At 36.1% G+C, this 22,075-nt stretch overlaps 1 protein-coding gene across 2 annotated transcripts in view; it reads left to right on the top strand.

The window, feature by feature from the left end:
• Sema3d (semaphorin 3D) overlaps positions 1–22,075 on the top strand; it is a 207,991-nt gene that overhangs the window by 142,700 nt on the left and 43,216 nt on the right. For both annotated transcript variants that reach the window (XM_008822472.2, XM_029558376.1), the window contains exon 8: positions 8,728–8,870. In XM_008822472.2, the coding sequence (XP_008820694.1) occupies positions 8,728–8,870 (143 nt within the window). The remainder of the gene's footprint in view (positions 1–8,727; positions 8,871–22,075) is intronic.

The raw sequence follows: 22,075 nt of genomic DNA, 5'->3' as shown, positions 1-22,075 counted from the left end.
TTTTCTTTTTTTTAAAATTTTTCTTCTTTAGTCTCAAGATGTTAAGTAAGAAACAGAGGTCCAAGATAAATTGTAAATAGGCTGTGGGTCTGCAACATTCCAAACTCTCCATAGCCTTTGGAGTGCTAATCAGTTGATCAACCTGGTAGGAAGTGCAATGTAAGATGCAGGATTTTTCTGAGAACTTTTGTTCACATTCCTTACCCTCTAAACTTCACAATTCAATAAGCTCATATGCCCTAATGGTTTCTACTGTAACCTGTGTTCCAGTGTTTCCTGAAATGACTATTCTAACCTTCTCTTGTAAGTGGCCTTAAAAATATTTATTTTAGTGTCTTACATTTTCATCTCCAGTCAAAAGTTTAAAACATTAATTGTTTTATGTGGAAATAAAGATAACAGGAGTTGGACAGATGGCTCAGCCAGTTAAGACTGTGTAGTGCTCAGGCAGAAGTCTGGAGCTGGGTTCCCAGTACCAATATTGGGCAGCTCACAACTCCAGGATATCCAACACCTTGTTCTGGACTCTGTAGACCTGCATCCACATGTGCATAGACCTACATACAAACAAATATATACACATAATTAAAAATTAAAAATAAATCTTTTTAAAAATAAAAAATGAGTATATTAAAGGCTTGCATTGTATAAAGAACTTGCTATATTATTTTTCTGCCTGCTGCAACAAAATACCTGAAAAAAATCAACATAAAAGGAAAGGTTTATTTGGGCTCATGATTTGAGGGTATCGTGGTGGATCAGTCACTGTGGCAGGAGCTTGAGGCAGCTGGTCTCATTGCATCTGTAGTCAGGAAGCACATAATGCTGAACGGTGCGGCTCAGCTCCATTTTTCCTTTTTATTCTGTCGGGGACCCTAGCCCATGGAGTGGTGCCGCTCACATTTAGGGTCAGTCTTCCCATGCCTGTTGACCTAATCTAGAAAATCCCTCACAAGCATGCTCAGAAGTTTGTTTCCAGGTGATTCCCATATAGTTAGTTTCTACTCTTTGGCTTTTATAAATTCTGACCTTTCACTCTAACTGGATCTAAAAATTTGTGAGTCTATTTTTTTTTTTAATATCTTGTTTTTCCTTTCTAACCTGTCCTTCAGTACTAGTTTCCTGAGGTTTATCTGCCTTAACATTCTTAACTTCATCCACCCATTTAACTTGCATTTATCTTTAATTACTTTCCTTCCTGTCCTTCATGTATCTAATCTATCCATAATCACCTCTACTTCCTTCAAAATATCTATTGACCTTGCTCTTTCCAAGGCCACCTCCCTCCTAAATCTCTCATTATCTCATATAGGTTTTATTGCCCCAATTTAATTGTTTACTAAGTAATCTTGCTCTCTTTTATCTCTTCCTCATTTTTTTATATAGCATCTATGTTAGATGCTATTGAAGACATTTTCACAATGCAGTTTTGTTTGATGACATAATATTTAAAAATTAACATTTTTTGTTATATTTGGGGATATGTTAGAAGTCGGGTAATAGTCTATACTTAGCTAGAAGATAGAGGCAAGACTGAAACTGAAGTGTTTCTGTCCTGCTCTGAATGCTGTATCCTTTCCAGTGTGTGTTACAGGCTTGTTCTTTTCACTGCATATTTCCCTACTCTTCCATCGCTACAAATAGAGTCCATGTGGCTATTCCATGTAGGGCAACAGCAAACAAAGCATGTGGGTCTAGCAAAAAAGACTAGGACAGCAACGGGGGAGACCTAGTTAGCCTGACCAGAGCTGGGTAAGTGTGAGCCCCAGGACACATGTTTGCTAAGGAAGAGGTAGGCCAGAGTGAAAGGAGTTCAGTGCTTTCAGAGACACAGACAGGACATTTTGGTTCATGGAAATCAAGATAGAGCAAATGAAAAATGTCATTTCTATAATGAGGAGAGAACTGATGCTTTGTGGCAAGTGTTGGCTCTGTCCTCCTTCATGAGAAATGAATGTTTTTACATACACTCAGCACACGATCCAGAGACAGAAGTCAGTGGAGTCGCCTGGCTGGAGTAAAGAGTGTGGAAAGAGAAAACACAGATGAACTGTGTTGATTGTTGGGAATTAATGTTAACATACAAATTGTTTTTTTTTGTTGTTTTTTTTTTTAACTCATACTTTACCAATTAAGATGCAACACAAAGAAGGGATATGTTCAGGTCTCCTAGCTTCTGTGTCTGATGGTTGACTGCCTTTTTGTAGTTGTTAAGCGAATAAAGGCTGTTTCTGACTTAATTCTGTACATGCCACAGAATGATCAAAGATACAAGCTTTGTTGTGTAAGGAGACATTGTCCAACATGGTAAACACTAGCCACCAATGGCTATTTAAACTTAAAATACATTACTAAAATTAAACAGAGCTGGGTATGTAGTTCAATAGCAGATTGCTTTCTTACCATACATGAGTGCCTGGGTTCAATCCCTAGCACTTTACAAAACATTAAATAAGATTGAAATTTTGTTCTTTATTTTACTAACAATGTTTCAACAGTTCAATAGTCACGTGGCTGGAGGGTAATACCATTTTGAACAGCACAGGTACAAGAATTTCTATTAGCACAGACACTTCTTTACACAGGGCTGCTTTAATGTGTTCCTGTTTATCAACATAGGTAAAATAGTCTACCAGTTTATAGTGTAGCAGATTTGTGAATTTTTTCCATGGTTAACAAAACATATAGTTGTGAAACTTGCTCTTGAGGCTCATAAGACTACTGCCAGGTTAAAAGAAGTGAAAGGCAATTAATCAGTCGGTTCAATGTGAATGTTTATTTGTTTCTCCTATAGAATAGTAAGTCAGTGTATCATTTATTTATCATGAGCAGTTGTAATAACCATGTGTTAAATTTCACTTTCTGTGCCTTCTTCCATTTTTAGTTAAATTCTTAATTTTTACATGTGTGATAAATTAAATTCTTATAAATATGATACAAAGTTTAGATTGAGTAAAATAGAAAATGTAAATTTAATTTCATTTTAATACTTTACTATTAAAATAATAGAGTCTAAAAATTATTTCTAATATGATGATACAAGAATTTTTAGTTACCCAACCATCTAGGGAGTTTAAACTCCTTAAATACATGGGTGTGTGCCACACTGTGATCTGTGCCATACTAGGCAACCACCAGAGTGAGAACAGCTAGCCTCTTTACTCCATAGCACAGAGATCCCGTTTAGATTCCCCTGAGAATGGTCAATCCAATTTTGTGACTTGAGAAGAAGGTCTCATGAATAATGATTTCTTTCTTGAGCTAGTAAGCCACCAGGAAGATATAAAAAGACTTACCAGAGAACATAAAATTGTAAAGATGAAACACTATGGATATTTCTAAGTAATTATTAAGTTGTCTTACACTTTACCGACTTAGTCTTCAAAAATTTACAGAAGTAGTGAAATAGATGCAAGTAGGGTAGTTACTCAAACACAGTGGAGTTTTCTTAGAATTTTAGGGTGGAACTAAAGAGTAGCACCACTTGGAAAATGAAAACAAATAATGCAGCCTCAGATGAATGTGTTTTTGTTTTCTTTCTGGAGTAGCTGGGGAACTTTTGTTTTAAATTTTTATTTTTAACATATTGGAGGGGATTTTAATTTAAGTTTCTGTTGGGGGCTCTCTGTTGTCTGCAAATCCTCCAGTGTAGAAAGAGAAGCTTTTTTAAAAAACAAGAAAAAAAAATAAGAAGAAATAAAAGAAAATTAGAAAAAAGTCATTGTCTTTTAAGTCACAGACCAGGTGTGCTCGTCCTGTTGAAATGAGATAGACAGGATAGAGGAAACTGTTGTGTCCTGCAGGTTTATGCCATCTTCACTTGGCAATGGCTCATGGTATCAAGATAGAAGTTCATTTGTGAAAATGCATAATTTCAAACTTCATCCCTATTAGGACATGTGTTTCAAATACCAAATGGGAAGAAATGTACTATAATAAAGCCCAGGTGTCTGCTGGTATGACTTTAAATTGTTCAACTCAACAACTATGCACTAATTAAACAATAGCTATTTTTACCCAAATTTGGCAGCAAATTGGCAAAGTGTTTCTATCATAAAATACTAACATCAGTGTTCCAAGACAGGGCTTCAGTGTAATCTACAAGAAAGAAACTCTCTATTCCCAAAACTTGAATTTATTTTTAGCTCATAAGTAGACTTATTGTTTAAAACACAGAACAGAGTACTATTTGATATTCTTTTCCCCCATAATTAGATCTCTTAATATAATAAACATTTGGCTTAGACATTCCCACCATTCCCCTCAAAAAAATTTTCTTACAAGACTTACAAAGATCCAATATTTAAGTGTTCAGTAAAATCAGCAGTGAAAACACAACATCATATATGCTGTATGTTACATTTTATCTGGAAGTTAAGAGGAGTACAGTTAGGAACACTATAGCAGTTTCTTCTGTTGGTATCATAATAAAATTCCTAAACTGTGGGCTGGTGTCACACTCTACCTTTTGCCCATTTCAAGTGGTGCCAACAGCAGCTATATGATGATTTTCAGCTTCAAAGAGCCCTGCGCATAGCTGCACTATGGCCGCACAGTGCCTGGTGTGTCTGTATTTCTTTAGGGCTTGTAGAGTCTGCACTGCTTTAGACTCTTGCTTCCTTTGTGTGAACAATGTAAAGACCAATCAGCCCAAATCCGCTCAGATAAACACTTGTCTGATAGAAGAGTTTTGTTTTTTGTTTGTTTGGTTGGTTTTGTTCTTTTGAGACAGGAACTCTCTTTGTAATCTAGGCTGGCCTAGCACTCACTATGTGGCCTAGACTGGTCTTGAATTCATAGAATACTCCTGTGCCATTCCCCAAGTACTGATATTACAAGCTTGAGCCACCATGTGCAGCTTGAAGGAAGTTTGACAAGCAAATTTCCCCCCTCACACTGATCACTTGTTACTTGGTGCTTTTGTAGTGCAAATCAGTGAGTCCTCATTTTCTTTCTAGAGAAAACACTGAAACTTTCATGCCATTTTATACATGTTCTGCAACTTCATGTTAAAATTATAAATTTATGTCAGTTACATAGACCTGAAAAGACTATGAAAAGATCAGCAAGAATCATGATGTTGCATGAGTGACATTAAGTACTGTGATATAGACCACTCATGTTAGTGTCTGTGTTAAGCTTATGAATTTTTCCAACAAGGAGGACCAGTCTTAGTCCTTTAATTTCTGCATAATTTGTCTTAGCCTATTTTGAACTCATTTTGATGACTAAAGAATTTATATTTCAGGGGTATCTCTGCATAACATGGGTGTACTTACACACATGCGGACCTAACACTCATACACATAAATATAATTTTTTTAAAATTTAAAGAAAAATAATTTATATATCTTTTTCTCTCTTCCCTTCCTCATCCAACTGTACATCTACAGCATTGGCCATGGGTTAATAAGTGTAAGTCTAACCACCTAATTTTCTCCATATATATAGTGATAATTTCCATATTAAGGGTTCCTAACCTTAATTGGTCATAAGCATCTCATATAGGGTTTTATTATTTTTCTAATCATGCATATGTTTAAAATACAACTAGAGATTCTTATCCAGTTTGGCAGCTTTGCATTAGAGACTGTTAATTTCAAGCATTTCTGCATCATTCTCAATCTGCAGTCTGATGTCTGTGGGAATGCTCTGGTGCCTATCGTTTTTCTCAGTGACACTCCTTTCTAGGCATCTGGAAGATCAGAGCTGGCTTTTTTAGCCGTATGTGGACACATGCCAATATTCCCTTGCTCCAGATTAAAATTAAAGTCAGTTCTTATTAATTTAAATATTCTTTAATCCTATCAGTTCTTGACTTTATTGGTAATTATTTATTTTCATTAAATTGCTGAAATACAAATCCCACATATATAAAAATTTTACTATGCTATTTTCTTTTACCTGTTTATTGTTTGTTGTTTGTTTGAAACAGGGTCTTCTGTAACAGAAGCTGGCCTAAAACTTGCTATATAGGCAAGGATGCTCATCAACTCCATCTCCTCAGTCAGGATTAAAGGCATTCTCAAACATACCTGACTATATTCTTCCATTAAGAAAACATATATAAATAAAAAGTTAGAAGGATAATTTGTCAGTAAAGGGGATTTTTTAGTTTGTGATTTATCAGCAACTTGAACTTGGGGCTTGGAGTGGGGAGACCAAAACTCTGAATGGAAATGTGAATGAGTCTTGTCAATTTAAGATAGGATCAAAAATGCAAGTTTTCAAGGTCCTATGTGTTTTACTAAAAATTATTTTTCAGGTAATTTTCTAAGTCTCTATCAAAGTGAGATCATCAGTAGTATGAGGGTCCATGGGAACATAACGAAGAATAAAAAGAAGTTTGTGCAGACATTTTCCTCCTCTCTTTCCCTCTTAAGGCTTTACATTTAAGCAGAGCAGAAACAAAATGGAAGACTGAGGACTGACCAGAAGAGACTGGGCTGATGATGACCAAACCACCTTTACTTACCATCAGTTTGAGTGTGTGTGTGTGCGTGTGTGTGTGTGTGTGTGTGTGTGTGTGTGGTTTTGTCTTGTTTTTAGCCAGGATTTCATAAGGCCAAAGTTGGTCTTGTATTCCTGATCCACGTGTCTCCACCACTTAAGTGTTGAGAGTATAGGTGTGCATCCCATGCCCGGCTGATCACTTGAAAGCCAAGGTTAATTTCTGTCCACTTAGGAAGGCTTTTATGAAGTTTTCTTTATGGGACTTTTGGTCAAGTGCTGCACGTTTTCTAGGCGAATGATTTTCAGTGCTCCCGAGATTCATAACAATCATGACACTAGGCAAAAACTTTACAGGATAATGTTAATCTTTTACATTTCCCATCATTTTCATTATTATGTTGCAAGGTTTTGCCTACTTTTCTCTTGCTTCCAAAATACTACTGCATTGTGCTTCCTTCCAAGCGCCTCATATATTTTACATATTAACCACCTTCCTTCATTCTTCAAAAGCTTTTCTCCCTATCTTCCTTGCTTTTAAAAACCCATTATTTCTGGACGAGTATCAATTGAGTACAGATTTGTGATCTGACTAACTTAAAATTTCATAAAGCCAAGACTTAGAATGCCCAATTTTTTTTATTATTTTATTTTTATTTTTTGTGTATGAATTTTATGCCTGCATCTATGTAAGTACACCCATGTCATGCAGTGCCTCTAGAGGACAGAAGAGGGTATCAGATCCCCTGACACTGGAGTTACAGATGGTTGTTAGCCATCATGTTGCTCCTGAGAGTCAAACCCAGATCCTCTGCAAGAGTAGCCAGCGCTATTAACTGCTGAGCCATCTCTGCAGCCCATGCCCAATGATTTTTTTTTAAATAAGATGTTTGACATTTGATTTTTCCATTGATGAAATGCAAAGAGGTTATTAATTTTATATTGCAAATTCTGTCTCACTCGCCATATATTAGGAATGTTTTAGGACAGGCTTAGTTAATTTTTGAATAGCTATATATTATTATTCTAAATACATGATGTACTCAGCTTTTACCAGTCTGATTATACACAATCAGGGAAACCATCATCATCATCATCATCATCATCTTAATAAATCACATTTTTAAAACTTATTTTATAAGTTTCCTTTATGCATGTATGTAGTAATGGGGATGTAATCCAGGGCTTCATTCAATCTAGGAAACTGTTCTACTGAGCTGCTTCCCAGCCCCTTTCTCTATTTTCTATTTTTGTGACTGAATCTTACTAAGTTGTGTTTGCTGCCTTAAACTGATACTGTAGCTTTGAACTTGTCATCTTCCTGCTTAGCATCAAGAGTACCTGATATTATATTCCTGTGCCACCAGGCCTGAGTATAAATCACATGTATTGAATGCCTTTTATATGATAGGCATTACCAGGTGCTAAGTGCTTTATATGTTCAATACTACTATTCAATACTACTAGAGAGACGACATTTGGATCATCACATTATATGTAAGAAAACTAGGACATGGATAGCTTCTTGACCTTTTGATATGATCAACTGTAGAAAATTGCCTAAGATCAGTTCTTAAATATATGGTAGAGACAAATATAAACCCAGAAAAATGTCTTCAGGGTATATGAAGACCCAAAAGATGTTTTTGGTCATTTTCATCCCATCTCTGAGCAATTTCACAAAAATTCATCAGATAATAGTTCATATAATTTTAATGTGTAAAACTTTTAACAAGTGCATTATAAAATACACTGTCATTTAAAAGCAGTAGTTCCATCACAGAAGAGAATATGCAAGCATAGATTTTCCAGAAGTGAAAAGGTACAGTCAAGCAGTCAAGTCACCTGAACATTTTAGTCAACAACACACTATATGTGCTATATAACATTGTGATCTCATAGGATTATATTGCCCAATGATATCAGGAACATCTGTTCATTGGGTAATTAGATTCTGTCATGCTCACATAGTAATGAGGAAACTGCCTAACAATGCTTCTCTTAGATTATATGTTTTTGATTACATGACCTATGACTGGTTTCATGGCAATATCTGGCAATTGTATCACACAGCCATATTCTCTCCAACTCTCTGTTCAGTCCTTCTCTATAGGGCACATATTATCACATGTTTTTCTATATATCTTGCTTTCCACATTCGACTCATGGATCCCTTTTTAAATTCTGTTCCCAGTTGTTTCAACAACAAAAGTTGTCAACACTATTATGGCTAGATTATTTCATTGTTTAAAATTGTAACTTTTTTTTTTCAAACAGGAGCAAAATTTATTGGAACTTTCCCCATACCAGACACCTATAATCCAGATGATGATAAAATCTATTTCTTCTTTCGAGAATCATCCCAGGAAGGCAGTACTTCTGATAAGAGCATTCTTTCAAGAGTTGGAAGAGTTTGTAAGGCAAGATATATCAATTTACTTTTCTTAAGGACTGTGCATCTATACATGAAAATTAATCTTGCAATGTTCTAACAAAGAAAATATCCATTATTCATAAAGATGTTAGACAGATTCATACTGTCTTATGCATGGAATTTTTGAGACCAAGTAGTGAAAGCAAAAATGTCACAATTTCAAATAATGAAGTTATTATCCAGTGCCCTGGTGCTGCACATCTTTTGCATTCTATCCTTGTCTTTCTAACAGTTCCTGCTATTGTCAGTAAGATCACTCTGTCCTGATCCCTAAGACAGGGGCTGGGGAAGCAGGCTGTTTTCATGTAATGTTAAACAGTATTATCTTAAAACTGAATAATCCCCTGGAGTACCTGAAACACTAAAAAAAGCATATTCTGTATTTTCATTAAAACACATCACACATTTAATAATTATGTATTTTTTTGGGCCAAATGAATTTAAAATATAGTTTTAAGTTACTCTATTGAATGTTTCCTATACCATTAACACTGATGAAGTTCTGAGCGAAATGAAAAAGGAAAAGTAACCTCAAAACACAAAATGTCTATTTTAAAGAACATTGCAATTAGTTTCGAATAGTGACATTTTATGTAAATTGTGGTAAACTCATTAGATATCTGAGACATTTACATTTTGTTCCATCAAGTAATGCACTGGAACACTGCTTTTTATTTATATATTCTTGCTTGGATATGCCTCCACTGAAATAATATTTCCTAAGAAGACAGATACTTTCAGCAGGAACTCAGTTATTACAAGCAAGAGCTTCTAGGTTAATAAATACCCTCTGCAGGAATCTTTCCTTGGTCTTATACAAACTTTTCATTTTCTTCCATTTGAGCCTATCACTTTTTGTTTTGGTCTGTGCCCTTAGGTTACATTTCGAGGGACAGAAATACAAATCATCACCACACTTGAAATCGCTAATGAAAAAACACACTTTGAATGAGGCCAACTTGTGAGCCCAACTTGTGACCTACTGTCCTACCCAATACTGCTGTCTCCCACTGATCCCCTCAACCACACAAGGGATAGAGTCTCTAAAAATCATTCTCATTTTTTCAGAGTCCAGGAGTTCATAGTCTTTCTCTTAAAGCCTCTTGCCTAGGGATGAATGAGTAGTACTGGAATAGACTTAGTATGTTGGTGTACTGAAGCATGCCCCATAAAAAAAAGGATGCTGACCCTGAGAAGCTGTGCACGGGTCGACACTGTTTGTGTAAAAGAGCCACTTTAAAAACATTGAAAGGGATTTACCACCAATAGATTCATTTCATGAGTTTTTTTTTTAAAAAACGTATAACGAAGTGTGCTATTTGTGAGGCATTACATTGCTTATTTCTTTTTAAAATATTTTATTTATTATCCTTTATTTTGTGTGTATGAGTGTATTGCCTACATGTATGTAAGTGCACCCATGTTGTGCAATGCCTGCAGAGGTCAGAAGAGGGCATCAGATCCCTTGTAACTGGAGTTACAGAGTTGTTAGCTGCCATGTGGGTGCTGGGATTCGAACTTGGGTCCTCTGCAAGAACTACCAGGGCTCTTACCTGCTGAGCCATCTCTCCAGCCCCAACGTGGCTTATTTCTTGATGGATCTAATCCATTTAATAGAAATTTATTTGTAGCAATGTAATGATTTTATTCTTGTGTAAATTAATCTTAAATTTATGTCACTATCTTAAAATTTGACTTACATTTAAATTTCTATATTGAAGCTTAGACTTTAAGAATAAGCCATGAAATACTCTTTTTAAACTATAAATAAACTCCTACAAAACTGAGAATGTAGACACATTACACTTAATGAATCTTCCCTACTCAAAAAAAATCTGAGACCACACAGTAGGAGTCTGTCATCCTATTTTTCTTAGATAGAAACCTGTTATATCAAATAAAGACATGACAGACATGTTTAAAGAAAAAGAGCCTCCTTTTACCCAGTGTGCCTCTTAATCACTCTGTTAACTTAGTAGCATCTTCAGAATTATTCATTATAGCAGTGATTCATTTGTCAAATATTAGTGATATCTGGCTCTAAATTTGTTTTTTGCAAATTAATTAAAGCACATCCATCTCATATCTACTATTTTTATTGTATGATTTTTCACAAAAAGGGTTTTCTGATATTTGAAATTTATTCTTCTTTGTTGTTTATTGTCTTTACTTTCAAACTGTCATCTTAATTTTTTTTACTATGATAAATAATATCAAAAGGAATGTCCATATTATGAGACAAAATTGAGTTTTATACTTTTGAGAAAATATTCAAGAAAGAAGATATCCTAATAGATTAAGAGTAAGCTGTGTGTGCCTTTCTGACTTTATGAAGATTTTTTTCTAATAACATGAGAGCCTTTATTCTGCTTGATCTGCCAGTGTTTTCCCACAGCCCATATTTAGAAGCACAAAGAGTTTGTTCTCGCTGTTGTTTGCTTTCATTTCTAACTAATACTTTTGCACAAAGAAAAACTGTTGACAATTTAAGAGATTGCTACTTCTTAGGCTACTAAACTAAAAACAAGAAAAAAAAGATATTATATTGACTTGGATAATTTGTTGATTTTTTTTCTTTTTTTAACCAATGTGGCATAGAATGATTGGTGGGAAAGAAGTTTTGGCAATAGACTACTAACTTTCACACAAAACATATTTTACGATTGTTCTAGAAGGGCAGATGTATTCAGTGCTGTAACCGACTCATATATTTCTTTCTTCACTATTTCAACAATAGCAGCAAAATAAACAGATTCATTGTCCTACTTTTTAAAAACCTCAAAGTACACTGAGGATAATATACATATAAAAGATTTTCATAAAATAATATGATAATAGGTGGTGAGAACTATAAGACATAAGTGAACTTTGAAAATATCGTATGAAGGGCATGACTGAATTGAATCGTGTAAGCAGAACCTGACCATGCTACATAGAGAAAGTGAGGCCAAGCCTTCTTACAATATTTGACTGGGTAGAATTTGTTCACAGAATAATGAAATCTTGTATCAAGTTATATGGCGGGGGCAGTGCATTTTGAGAGTAGAGATGAAACAGGGTGACAAGAAGTCTTGTTTCCATGTTAATAAGTGAGAACTCTATCATGTAGACAATTAAAAGTTATTAAATATTTGGGGTACAGAGGAACGAATTGAATATATTTTGCCACAGTTTGAAGAATGAATCTGGATTGAAAAATATTTGTGATTTGGGGGCCTGTTGTATTCAACATAATGAAGATACGAAGTTATGTTCAGGAGTTATTTCTAATAGAGCCTATTTGTACATATCCAAAAGGTCTTAAGTGGTGGTTATTTTACTGGTAAGTCAGTACAGGATACTATTACTCAGCGTGATTTTCTAGGATCATGGTCATGTTCTGTATCTATACTGTGTAATGCTGTAACCGTCAATACCAAGGACCTGAATTCTTAATGCATTTTACTTGTTCCTTTTTTTTTTTTAATCTCAGAGAGGATACTTACTTCACATAATATTTGAGAAAGACAAGGTCATCTCAGATGATGTTTGTCTTACAGATAATTACTCCTATGCTCTTTGTAATCATGATTTGTAGAAGGTACATCATGGGTCTAGAAAATACAGAAAAGGTTAGGAGACAGGAAGCAGAATAGACTTTAATATCTGGACATGCTGAACTTGATGTGGCTCCTAAATATGCCAGCATATCAGTTACTTAAAAAACATGAAACTTGGGCTCTATAGTGTCAAAACTCATGAATTGAAAAATCATCACTTTATCAGTGGCTCCTGAGTCATGGAAGCATCTGAGGCCTTGCTCAGAAAGTTTTGTAGGCAAGAGGAAGCCCAGAATCTTGAGGGACAATAACATTTAAGGAAGACATAAATGTTTTCAAACACAATTGAGAAAAAACTGACAACTTGGTAGAAAAATGGAGAGAAGTATACAAGCCAAGTTAATGACCTTGTAAGAAGAAAGCAGTTGCTGGGGTGGTAACACGTGCCTGTAATCTTAGTACTTGGGAGCCTGATGCAGGCTAAAACAGAATGGAGAGGAAAGAAACGAAGAAGAAGAGAGGGAAGAAGAAAAGAGAACAAGAAAAAAAAGTGAAAAAAGGAAGAAAAAGAAGAGTTCTCAGTGATGTCCCAGACCAAAAATGTCAGGTACGATCATGAATTAAAACAGGCATCAGGACTGACAGTCAGTGGATCACCCATGACTTCTGCCCAAATGAGTCAACCGTTCAACTTGAAATCAAATGTAGACTTACCTCTTGCCACACTTCTTACATTCTGACTTTTTTAAAACCTATGCATTGAGTTCCATCACCTTTTCTATGACTATTGCACCAAACAAAAAGACAATGAGAGCATTTGGATTAGGTGTGACAGATACTTAGGAAGGGTTGAGGACTAACATCGATTTCTGAGTTTGAGCACATAGTGATTTAGTACAGGAGAACTGCATGTGAAGAATGTAAATACCTTGTCATACTACATACAACTGTGTGCACTTACATAAGCCATATGTCACACAGCCTTTTGGGACCAGTTTCCTAAACAGTTCTTAAGAGTGTAAGAAGGTGATCATGGTATTCTGCATGTTTTAAAGGACAAAGAGCAGTGTATTGGCAGGAGATGTCATTTTATTATGTTTCTATTTTGTTTTGTTTTCTTTTATTTTTGTCTGAGACAGGCTATCACATGATAGCCAGGATTGCCCCAGAACTCATTCTATATTCCACACCAGCCTCAAACTCACAGGAATACTTTTGTCTCAGCCTTCTGAGTGCTAGGATTCCAGGCATGCACGATCATGCCTGGCTGATCTTTTATGAGTTGTAAAGGTGGAAATTACTGGTTTTTTTGCCCTCGTTTTTAATAATATTTATAATTTGTGAATGGATCTTATTTCTGAACACAGTAGTTACTGGGAAACATCTGGTTAAAATTTTTGAATAATGAAACCAAAATGAATCTTGGCCAAGAGATGTGGATGAGGAGAAACATAATTAACTGAGACAATATTTTCACATGACACTATTAATAAGAGTTAAGGAGAATACCTTCATCTGAGGACACTTTTTCAACCTTAGCATGATTTCCATTGTACATGGCAGAGTAGGTTTCCTCATGACTTATTTTTGAGTGATCATGGCTTTCTAGTCTAAGTGTTTAATAATCCTTTCATGTTTAAAATAGGCTGCTTAGCCTTGTGATCTCTGGAGTCCTTGTTAAGCTCTATATAACTCTTTGAACTGTGAATATTTTGAAGTACTAAAGGACACAACTTACACCTTGGAGAACTTCTGTCATAGATGGTAAGCTATACAGATCTTCAGGGCAAAGTGTTAAACACTGATTGAATGAGCAGTCACAGCAGCATGAAACAGATGGAAAAAGATTTGTGGCTATTTACTTTGTAAATTAGTACTTTCAGAGACCATTGTTTGTGTCTGAGTGATGTGTCTCTGTCTCCCTCCATCCCTCCCTCTGTCCCTCCCTCCGTCCCTCCCTCCATCCCTCCCTCCCTCCCTCCTCTCCATCCTCTCCTCTGTCTCTGTCTCTCTCTGTCTCTCTCTCTCTGTCTCTCTCTCTCTGTCTCTCTCTCTTTTTTTCTCTCTCTCTCTCTCTCTCTCTCTCTCTCTCTCTCTCTCTCTCTGTTTACCTGTATTAATGCATGAAAAGCCAGCTTCTTTAGTGAGGCTAGCTTGCAACTTTCCACCTCAAGTCTGTTTTGTATTACTCTCAGATTTTCTCCTGTTTGGAAGCATTTTGCACTAGCTTAAGCCAGCCCACTCCAGATTCAGCTGTACCTTATGCCAGTGCTCTTTTTGTTTTGTAGCATTTCCTTGTGTCCATGCCAGGAATTCAGTTTGGATGGCCCTTCACATAACTTGCCTGGGGTCTCATTAATAGCTTTCTGCTTCAATTTCACTTGCATTGTCTATTTTGATATATGGTCCTATTTGGAAAATTACCGCCTTTGAGGATTTGTGTTTTTAAGCTGATGACACTTTCCGTATTTATTGATCTCCACTGAGCTGTGGTTTTTGTGCTTACTTTTAGCGTGTCACTTACAACCTAAATGAGAGATTTAGTGCCCACAAGTCACAGATGTGCTTTTGTTTTACTTCCATCTGATTTCCTGTCAGAGAGCTTCCTAGGACGGGATTTATAATGTTTGCTGTAGCTTTTAAAAAATTAATGAACTTTGATACTACCTGAGAAACATGACTAGACTTCCCTAATTTAACCTGCTAGTTCTTAGAAACTGTTCTTTAGCATAACATATTATCCAAGTCCTGCATCTCTAATAATCTTTCTGTGTTTTTGAAGTAGTTAGGGAAGCATGTTCTCCATGTTTGCATTACTGTTCTCCAGTAGCAAACCACATTCAGGTGCCTGTAAATATCGGAGTCTTTATTTAAGAATAAAAAGGAAAAGGAAAAAAAATAAAACTTTCCCTTGAAACTCCCTGTGGACTTTATCCCTTATGGCCAGTATACTCGGTGGCCCATCGCTTCCTCATTTTTTGTCTTCCTTTCTGCCCTTTTTCTCAGCACACTTGCTCTGTGTGTATACTTTTGTTTAGTTAAAAGAAAAATGAACCTGTCTGGGAGAATGAGGGAACAAATGGTTTGGAAGGGAACATGGTCAAAGTACATTGTATATTTGTGTGAAAATGTTCTTATGAAACCCAATACCATACACAGTGAAAGTATGACAATAAAATGTAACTGCATAGTACAAAAAGAAGGTATTTTAAGGGAGGTGGAGAGATGTCTCAGTGGTTGAGAGCACTGGCTGCTCTTGCAGAGGACCTGGGTTTGATTCCCAGCACCACATGGCAGCTCACAACCATCCATAACTCCAGTTCTAGGAGATCCGACATCCTCTTCTGAGCTTCCCAAGCATTGCATGATATGGGTGCACTTAATGCATGTAAGAAATACACTCATACACACAAAATAAAAATAATAAATAAAATAAAAAATAAGATATTTTAAGACTGTTAGTAGGTGGAGTAAATGGCTTTTGGCTGTCAGACTCTCTGGAACTTGTTTTATATTCCAAAGTTTCAAAAAGTCACTAAAATCTTGGAATGCAGTGAATGGTAGATGCCAATAGATCTGATGCTGGTAAAGAGAAGGAAAAAGTTCTCTTTCTCTAAAAATCCATGCCTGTTATAGCATCAGTTTCTCAAGAAAAGGAATGACCACTTATTTGTAGTTAAACATGGCTTTTTTCTAGATGGGTCATTGCTGCCTCCTCATTTGTTGCACAACTTACCAGACATGATTGCCAATATGATGTTATGTGAAGGTGTAAATGAGGCCGTTCTTTTTTTTTCATTGTGTAGAGGTATACGCCTACATGTATATAAGTGCACCAGTGCCATACAATGCCCTCAGAGGTCAGAAGACAGCAGCAGAAGCCTCTGGAGCTGGAATTACCGATGGTTCTTAGCCACCATTCAGGTGCTGGGAATCGAACCCAGATTTTCTCCAAGAGCAGCCAGTGCTTTTAACCACTCGGCCAAATCTCCAGCCCAAATGAGACCATTCATAATTGATATTGTTATTATATCTTTTTTTAAACAAAAAATTATTGAGATTTTCATACATGCATATAAGGTGTTTTGATCAAATCCATGCCCACTTCCTTGCCTCAAACTCTTCCCATATCTCCCCATCACTTTTTCCTGACAACTTCGTGTGCTCTTCCTTTTATTTTTTTGTGGTGCTTTTTGCTACTCTAACATTCCCCCCTCTAAAGACATAACCCTAACATCTTTTAAGGATTAGATAAGAGCTCCCAAATACTTTTGACATTTTTGACCTTTGGAACAGAGTTTGTTGCTAAGAAGCCCAAGGACATTTTGAGTTTTAGCCAAGAAACTGGCTATTATAACTGGCTATTATATCTTTATCTGCTGTGCTTTAATTTTTAATAATTAGAATTATTTATTGTTCCAATGAACCCATCACATCAAACATAATTACAGCTTATTGCAAAAGAAGACATAATCTAAAAAAAAAAAAAGTGTAACATAGTTTGCTCATATTATTTAGCTTCACTCTTTTACATTGGTTCTTTTAATTATGGAAATAGCCTCAGTAGAACTCCTCTTTGTGATCTATTGATGTATTTATGTACATTTACATATCTTCTGAGGATGGGGCTCCTGTGTGCAACAGCACACATATGGAAATCAGAGGACAAGTTGAGGAAATTAGTTCTCTATTCTACCATGAGGGTTCTGGGGATCAAACTTAGGTCCTTGGGCTTATAGGCAAGCACCTTTACCTGCTGAGCTGTTTTTCTGAACCCAGTGCATTTATGTTTTAATGTATGATATACTTTCAAATGCGGCTTTGGGGACCTTTCTTCAACATTATGATTGAAGTTAAACTCACCACCTTGAGTCGGAATTACCCTTTCCATTTTTATTCAGTTATACAGACCCATATAGACCATTTTAATTGTTTTCAACAACTAAAGTGTGTCCTTAGAAATAATGCAGTGAATCTTGAGACAACAGAGGGAGAAGTAGTCAGGCAGTTACTAAGCCAGAACTCCCCAGTATCTCCTTGTGGTGACAGTCTTTAGGATACTTGATGGCATATTTCAATGCATAACTATTTCAAACCTTCTAGATATAGCTTTTGTTATGAATGAAAACTAAGATGAAGAATATGAATGATGCATTGAAATATAACAGCCATTAAAGTCAAAATCACAAACAGCAAATTTTCCTAATGTTATATGTTGACTTGGTAAAAAGGGTCTATAAATAGCCTGTATATTTCTCTCCATGGACAGTTTCAGTGATAGGATAACACTTCCATTTATTGAAAATAATATAATATTTATATCACACTTCATAAGAAGATAAGAAGTGTTAATTCCAAATATAATTTGAAAATTAAGGACACTAATTTGCAGGGAGGGTACTTTAAAGATGTATACCTTATGTCTGCTTTTAAATGTTTCAGAAAAATTTTCTATTTCCCCTGCACAAGGCTACAGATTAGCAGTATTAGACAAAGAACTAATTTTTTGTTGTTTTGGGGTAGATTTTTTTCCTTGTATTTTATTTTACTCTTAAATTTTATTTTATTGAAATTTTTCAATTTTCATATTGTATAGTTTGATGGCATTTAGATCCCCTCCCCCATACATATCTCTCCCCACTTCCCTTTGCCCAATTTAATGTACTATCATATGTGAGTGTGTCTGTGTGTGTGTGTATGTGTGTGTACTGCAGCCTATAGAGCCTATAGAGTCTGATTAGTGTCCCCAAATATCCTTCAGTGTGGGTCCATCCACTGGGCCCACCAAAAGTCCCATCCCACTGGTCAGCTACTCATACGAACTCAGCAATGGTGAAAGCATGCATGAGTCCTATGCAAGTTCAAACCAGACAAAACCCCAGCATAGTTGTGGGAAGTGGGTAAGAAATTCCAACCCAACATAAAGAACTTTTGGCAATTGATGGCTACTGGGAGGAGGAGAGAGTGTCTTACAAGAACAAAATTTTAATCAAAGGCAAGTCTATAATTTCGAACTCCATCATCTTAATTTCTTGTGTCATTATTCTCCAGGTCTACTGTTTGAAAGGTCTGGATTCCTACCATGTAAGCCTATTAGTACTGAAGATTGTATCTTTAAGACAGAGTTCTCATGTAACCCAGACTGGCCTAGAATTCACTATGTAGCTGAGGATGACTTTGAAATTCTGGTTCTCATGCTTCTATGTCCCAAGAGAATGGATTGCACACATGAAACACTGGGCCTGGTTTTATAGCATGCTGGGAATCTAATCTGTGGTTCCTTGCATGATAAGCAAGTATTCTACCAAGTGAGCAAAATCCCCAGCTCTTGAACTTAAAATTATAATATCTTCTCAAAATCTTCAAGATTTCGGGTTATAACTTAAAGCCAATTATTACTTTTCCCAAGACCTTCTGTTTTATCATATATTGTAAAAATGGCAATATTTAGAAGGTGCTGAATGATCCCCCAAAAGGATATTGTACACAGATAAAACCAGGCTTAGCAGATGAACCCAGCATTGAGACCCAAAGGTCAAAAGACACACTCAATATAAGCTCATGTGTGGCAGCTTTGAGCTACTTTACATGTCTATGTAAGATTTATATAGACTTAAATTTGCTGGGACGAGTCAAGGACTATGTACCAAATGACAGAGTTTTCGTTTTTTAGTACATCACTTTAAAATTAATAAATATTGTAAACATTTTTAAAGCGTCAAAATATAAACACAGGCACTGTCTTTGCTCACAACCCAGAAGGAACACACGGGATCAGGATTGTTTACCTTCATGTTTTTGTGACTTTCCTGTGCGTCTTTCTGTAGAGGACCTAACAACAAAAGGGTGGTGATAAATGGGGGGGGGGGGACCCATAGAAGAGGTTGGTGCTAAGAGCTGTTGATTCTGACACCTCAGTAATAAATCTTTTGTGTTAGGGAGTTGGTTGTGTTCTTTAGGACTTCACAAAAATAAGCAAGGAGGTGAAAACAGTACAAAAGTGATTATCTCCTTTTCAACCCTCTTCTGGGCTTTAAGTTCTCAGAGAGGATTGTGCAGATTTGCAAACAAATCCAGAGGCTGAGAGCTGGTAACAAAGTCAGACTGACATTTCCCTGCCAGAGAAATACAAGGCCTTGTGCACTGAACTTCCTGGGGTTGTGCTCCTGGATGTCTCTAAGAGTTACTGTCCAGTCATTAAATGCTTATAACCCATTGCTGAGAACATTATCCCAGAAACTATACTTGCTTCCCTGCCGACAGCAGGTGGCTTTCATCTTTGACCTGGGTTTTTCTCTGTTTGTTTTCATCATTAGCTCCATGAGGGACTGGAGAAGGCTACTAGGTGGATAGGCAAAAGCATTTTTTTAAAAAAATCAAATACGGATGGGTGTGGTGGCGCACTCGGAAGGCAGAGGCAGGCAGATCTCTGTGAGTTCAAGGCCAGCCTGGTCTACATAGTGAGTTCCAGGACAGCTGGGGCTACAGGGAGACCCTGTCTCAAGAAGACCAAAAAAAAGAAAAAAATCAAATACAAATTTCTTTCTTGTCCAAGAAAATCTTGAGCTAGCAAGTCAGAATTTTCTTATGGCTACCATGGGTAATAATTTTAAATAGAAAATGAGAATATGTTTGAATATGAATGTTTATTAACATTTTTATATCAGGGTATATAAAAGAAGCAGTGTTTTGTAACTGTTGAGACAGTGACATTGAGAAAATACTGTAAATATGTATTTATTAATTTAAGAACATAATTTCAGCACTTATTTTCTGATGGGTATAAATGAAGAAATCAAACAGCCCTTGGCAGTAATGCAGATCTCGCTATATTTCTTTATGTATAGTGTATTATTTTTAATAATCACAGTTTATCCTCTCAAAATATATGCATATAGGCAAGGAAAATTTAATAATTAACATACACCTATAAAAATACATTACATTTTTTATTAGAAGTCTGCTTAGTACAACTTAGTATATGCTAAAATATATGATGAGCTATGTGATCTTTAAAATATATATTTATTTGTTAATGTTTTTACTAATTCTTTGAGAATGTCATACATTATATTTTGATCATATTTACCCACCTTCTTCAGATCCTCCTAGATCCACCCCATTCCCTTCCCATCTAACTTTATGTCCCCTTTTTATTCTTATTTTTAAATTTTATATTTTATTTTATGTGTATGAGTTTATTGCCTGCATGCATGTAAGTGCACCCATGTCAGAAGTGGGTATTGACTCTCCTGGAACTGGAGATACAAATGGTTGTTAGCTACCATGTTGGTTCTAGGAATTGAACACAGGTCCTCTGTAAGAGCAACCAGTGCTCTTAAATCCTGAGCTACCTCTCCAGCTCTTTTTACTTTTTCAAGTTCAATTTTTGCTGCCTACACCTCTTGGTTATGTCACCATACACTGGAATATGGTCAATCTACCAGACCACACTCTTAAAGCAAACTAACTCTCCCTCTCAATTGCAATTAGTGCCTCAGCTAGGGGTCAAGCTTTGTGTCTACACTGCCCCCTCATGATTTTTTGTCTGGCTTGAATTTGCACAGGTCTTGTGAATGCTGTCTCAACTACTGTGAGTTCATATGTGCAATGGCCTGTTGTGTCAGGAAAACACTGTTTCATTGTAGTCAGGCACCAGCAAGGTCCACTGTAACCAGACTAAACTCAATGTCACAGCATATCTTCCAGCCGCAGGCTCCTACCACTGAGGATTACAGGTGGAAACTACCACATATGTTCTTATCTCATTTTAAAAAAATTCTATTACTTTCTGATAATTCCACATACACAATTTCTTACTGGAATTTTCCTGTTCTTGAACATAGAATCTGTTATTAATTATATTAAGAGGAAGCATCAAAACTTTGGCCCATGCATTTTAACATCTGAATTTATATTTATAAAACCATCTAAGGATATCAGCATTTAAAAAGTTATATTGGTTAGAGAGATGGCTCAGTGGTTAAGAGCACTGGCTCCTCTTCCAGAGAACCCAGGTTCCATTCCCAACATCAACTTGGCAGCTAACAACTGTCCATAACTCCAGTTCCAGGGGATCTTACACCTTCTCTGACTTCCATAGGGATTGCACAACACGGGTGCACTTGCTTACACACAGGCAATACACATAAAATAAAAATAAACAAAATAATTTAAAAGTTATATTTAAAAAGACTACCTTTACATTTGCAGACATCTAAGCTGTCAAATAACTAACTGAAATATTATTATAAAAGTGATACCCTAAGTGAAATACTATACATAAAATAGAATTAAGATTGGGAGGCAGAAGCAGGCGGATCTCTGTGAGTTCGAGGCCAGCCTGGTCTACATAGTGAGTTCCAGGTCAGCTGGGGCTACGGGGAGACCCTGTCTCAAAAAGACCAAAAAAAAAAAAAAAAAAAAAAAAAAAAAAAGAATATAGTTGTTATTTCATTTCTTTCCTAATTAACAAATCTTTGAGTAGTTCTTCATTGTGTACTTAATAACATACAGGCACTTTGGCCTTGGATTAAAGCTTCCTCTTGATCTTACCCTAATTTGCTTTTATGACATTTTCCTTCACCATTTTAATTGATCCCAGTCTTCATCTAAATGAAATTTGTCCTGATTCTCCCAGCGTGTATGGGAT

Source organism: Nannospalax galili, unplaced genomic scaffold (assembly GCF_000622305.1).
Source record: "Nannospalax galili isolate Female #2095 unplaced genomic scaffold, S.galili_v1.0 scaffold85, whole genome shotgun sequence".
Lineage (NCBI taxonomy): Eukaryota > Metazoa > Chordata > Mammalia > Rodentia > Spalacidae > Nannospalax > Nannospalax galili.
Note: the sequence above shows the minus strand (reverse complement) of the source record. Positions and strands in the feature narration are given on the sequence as shown.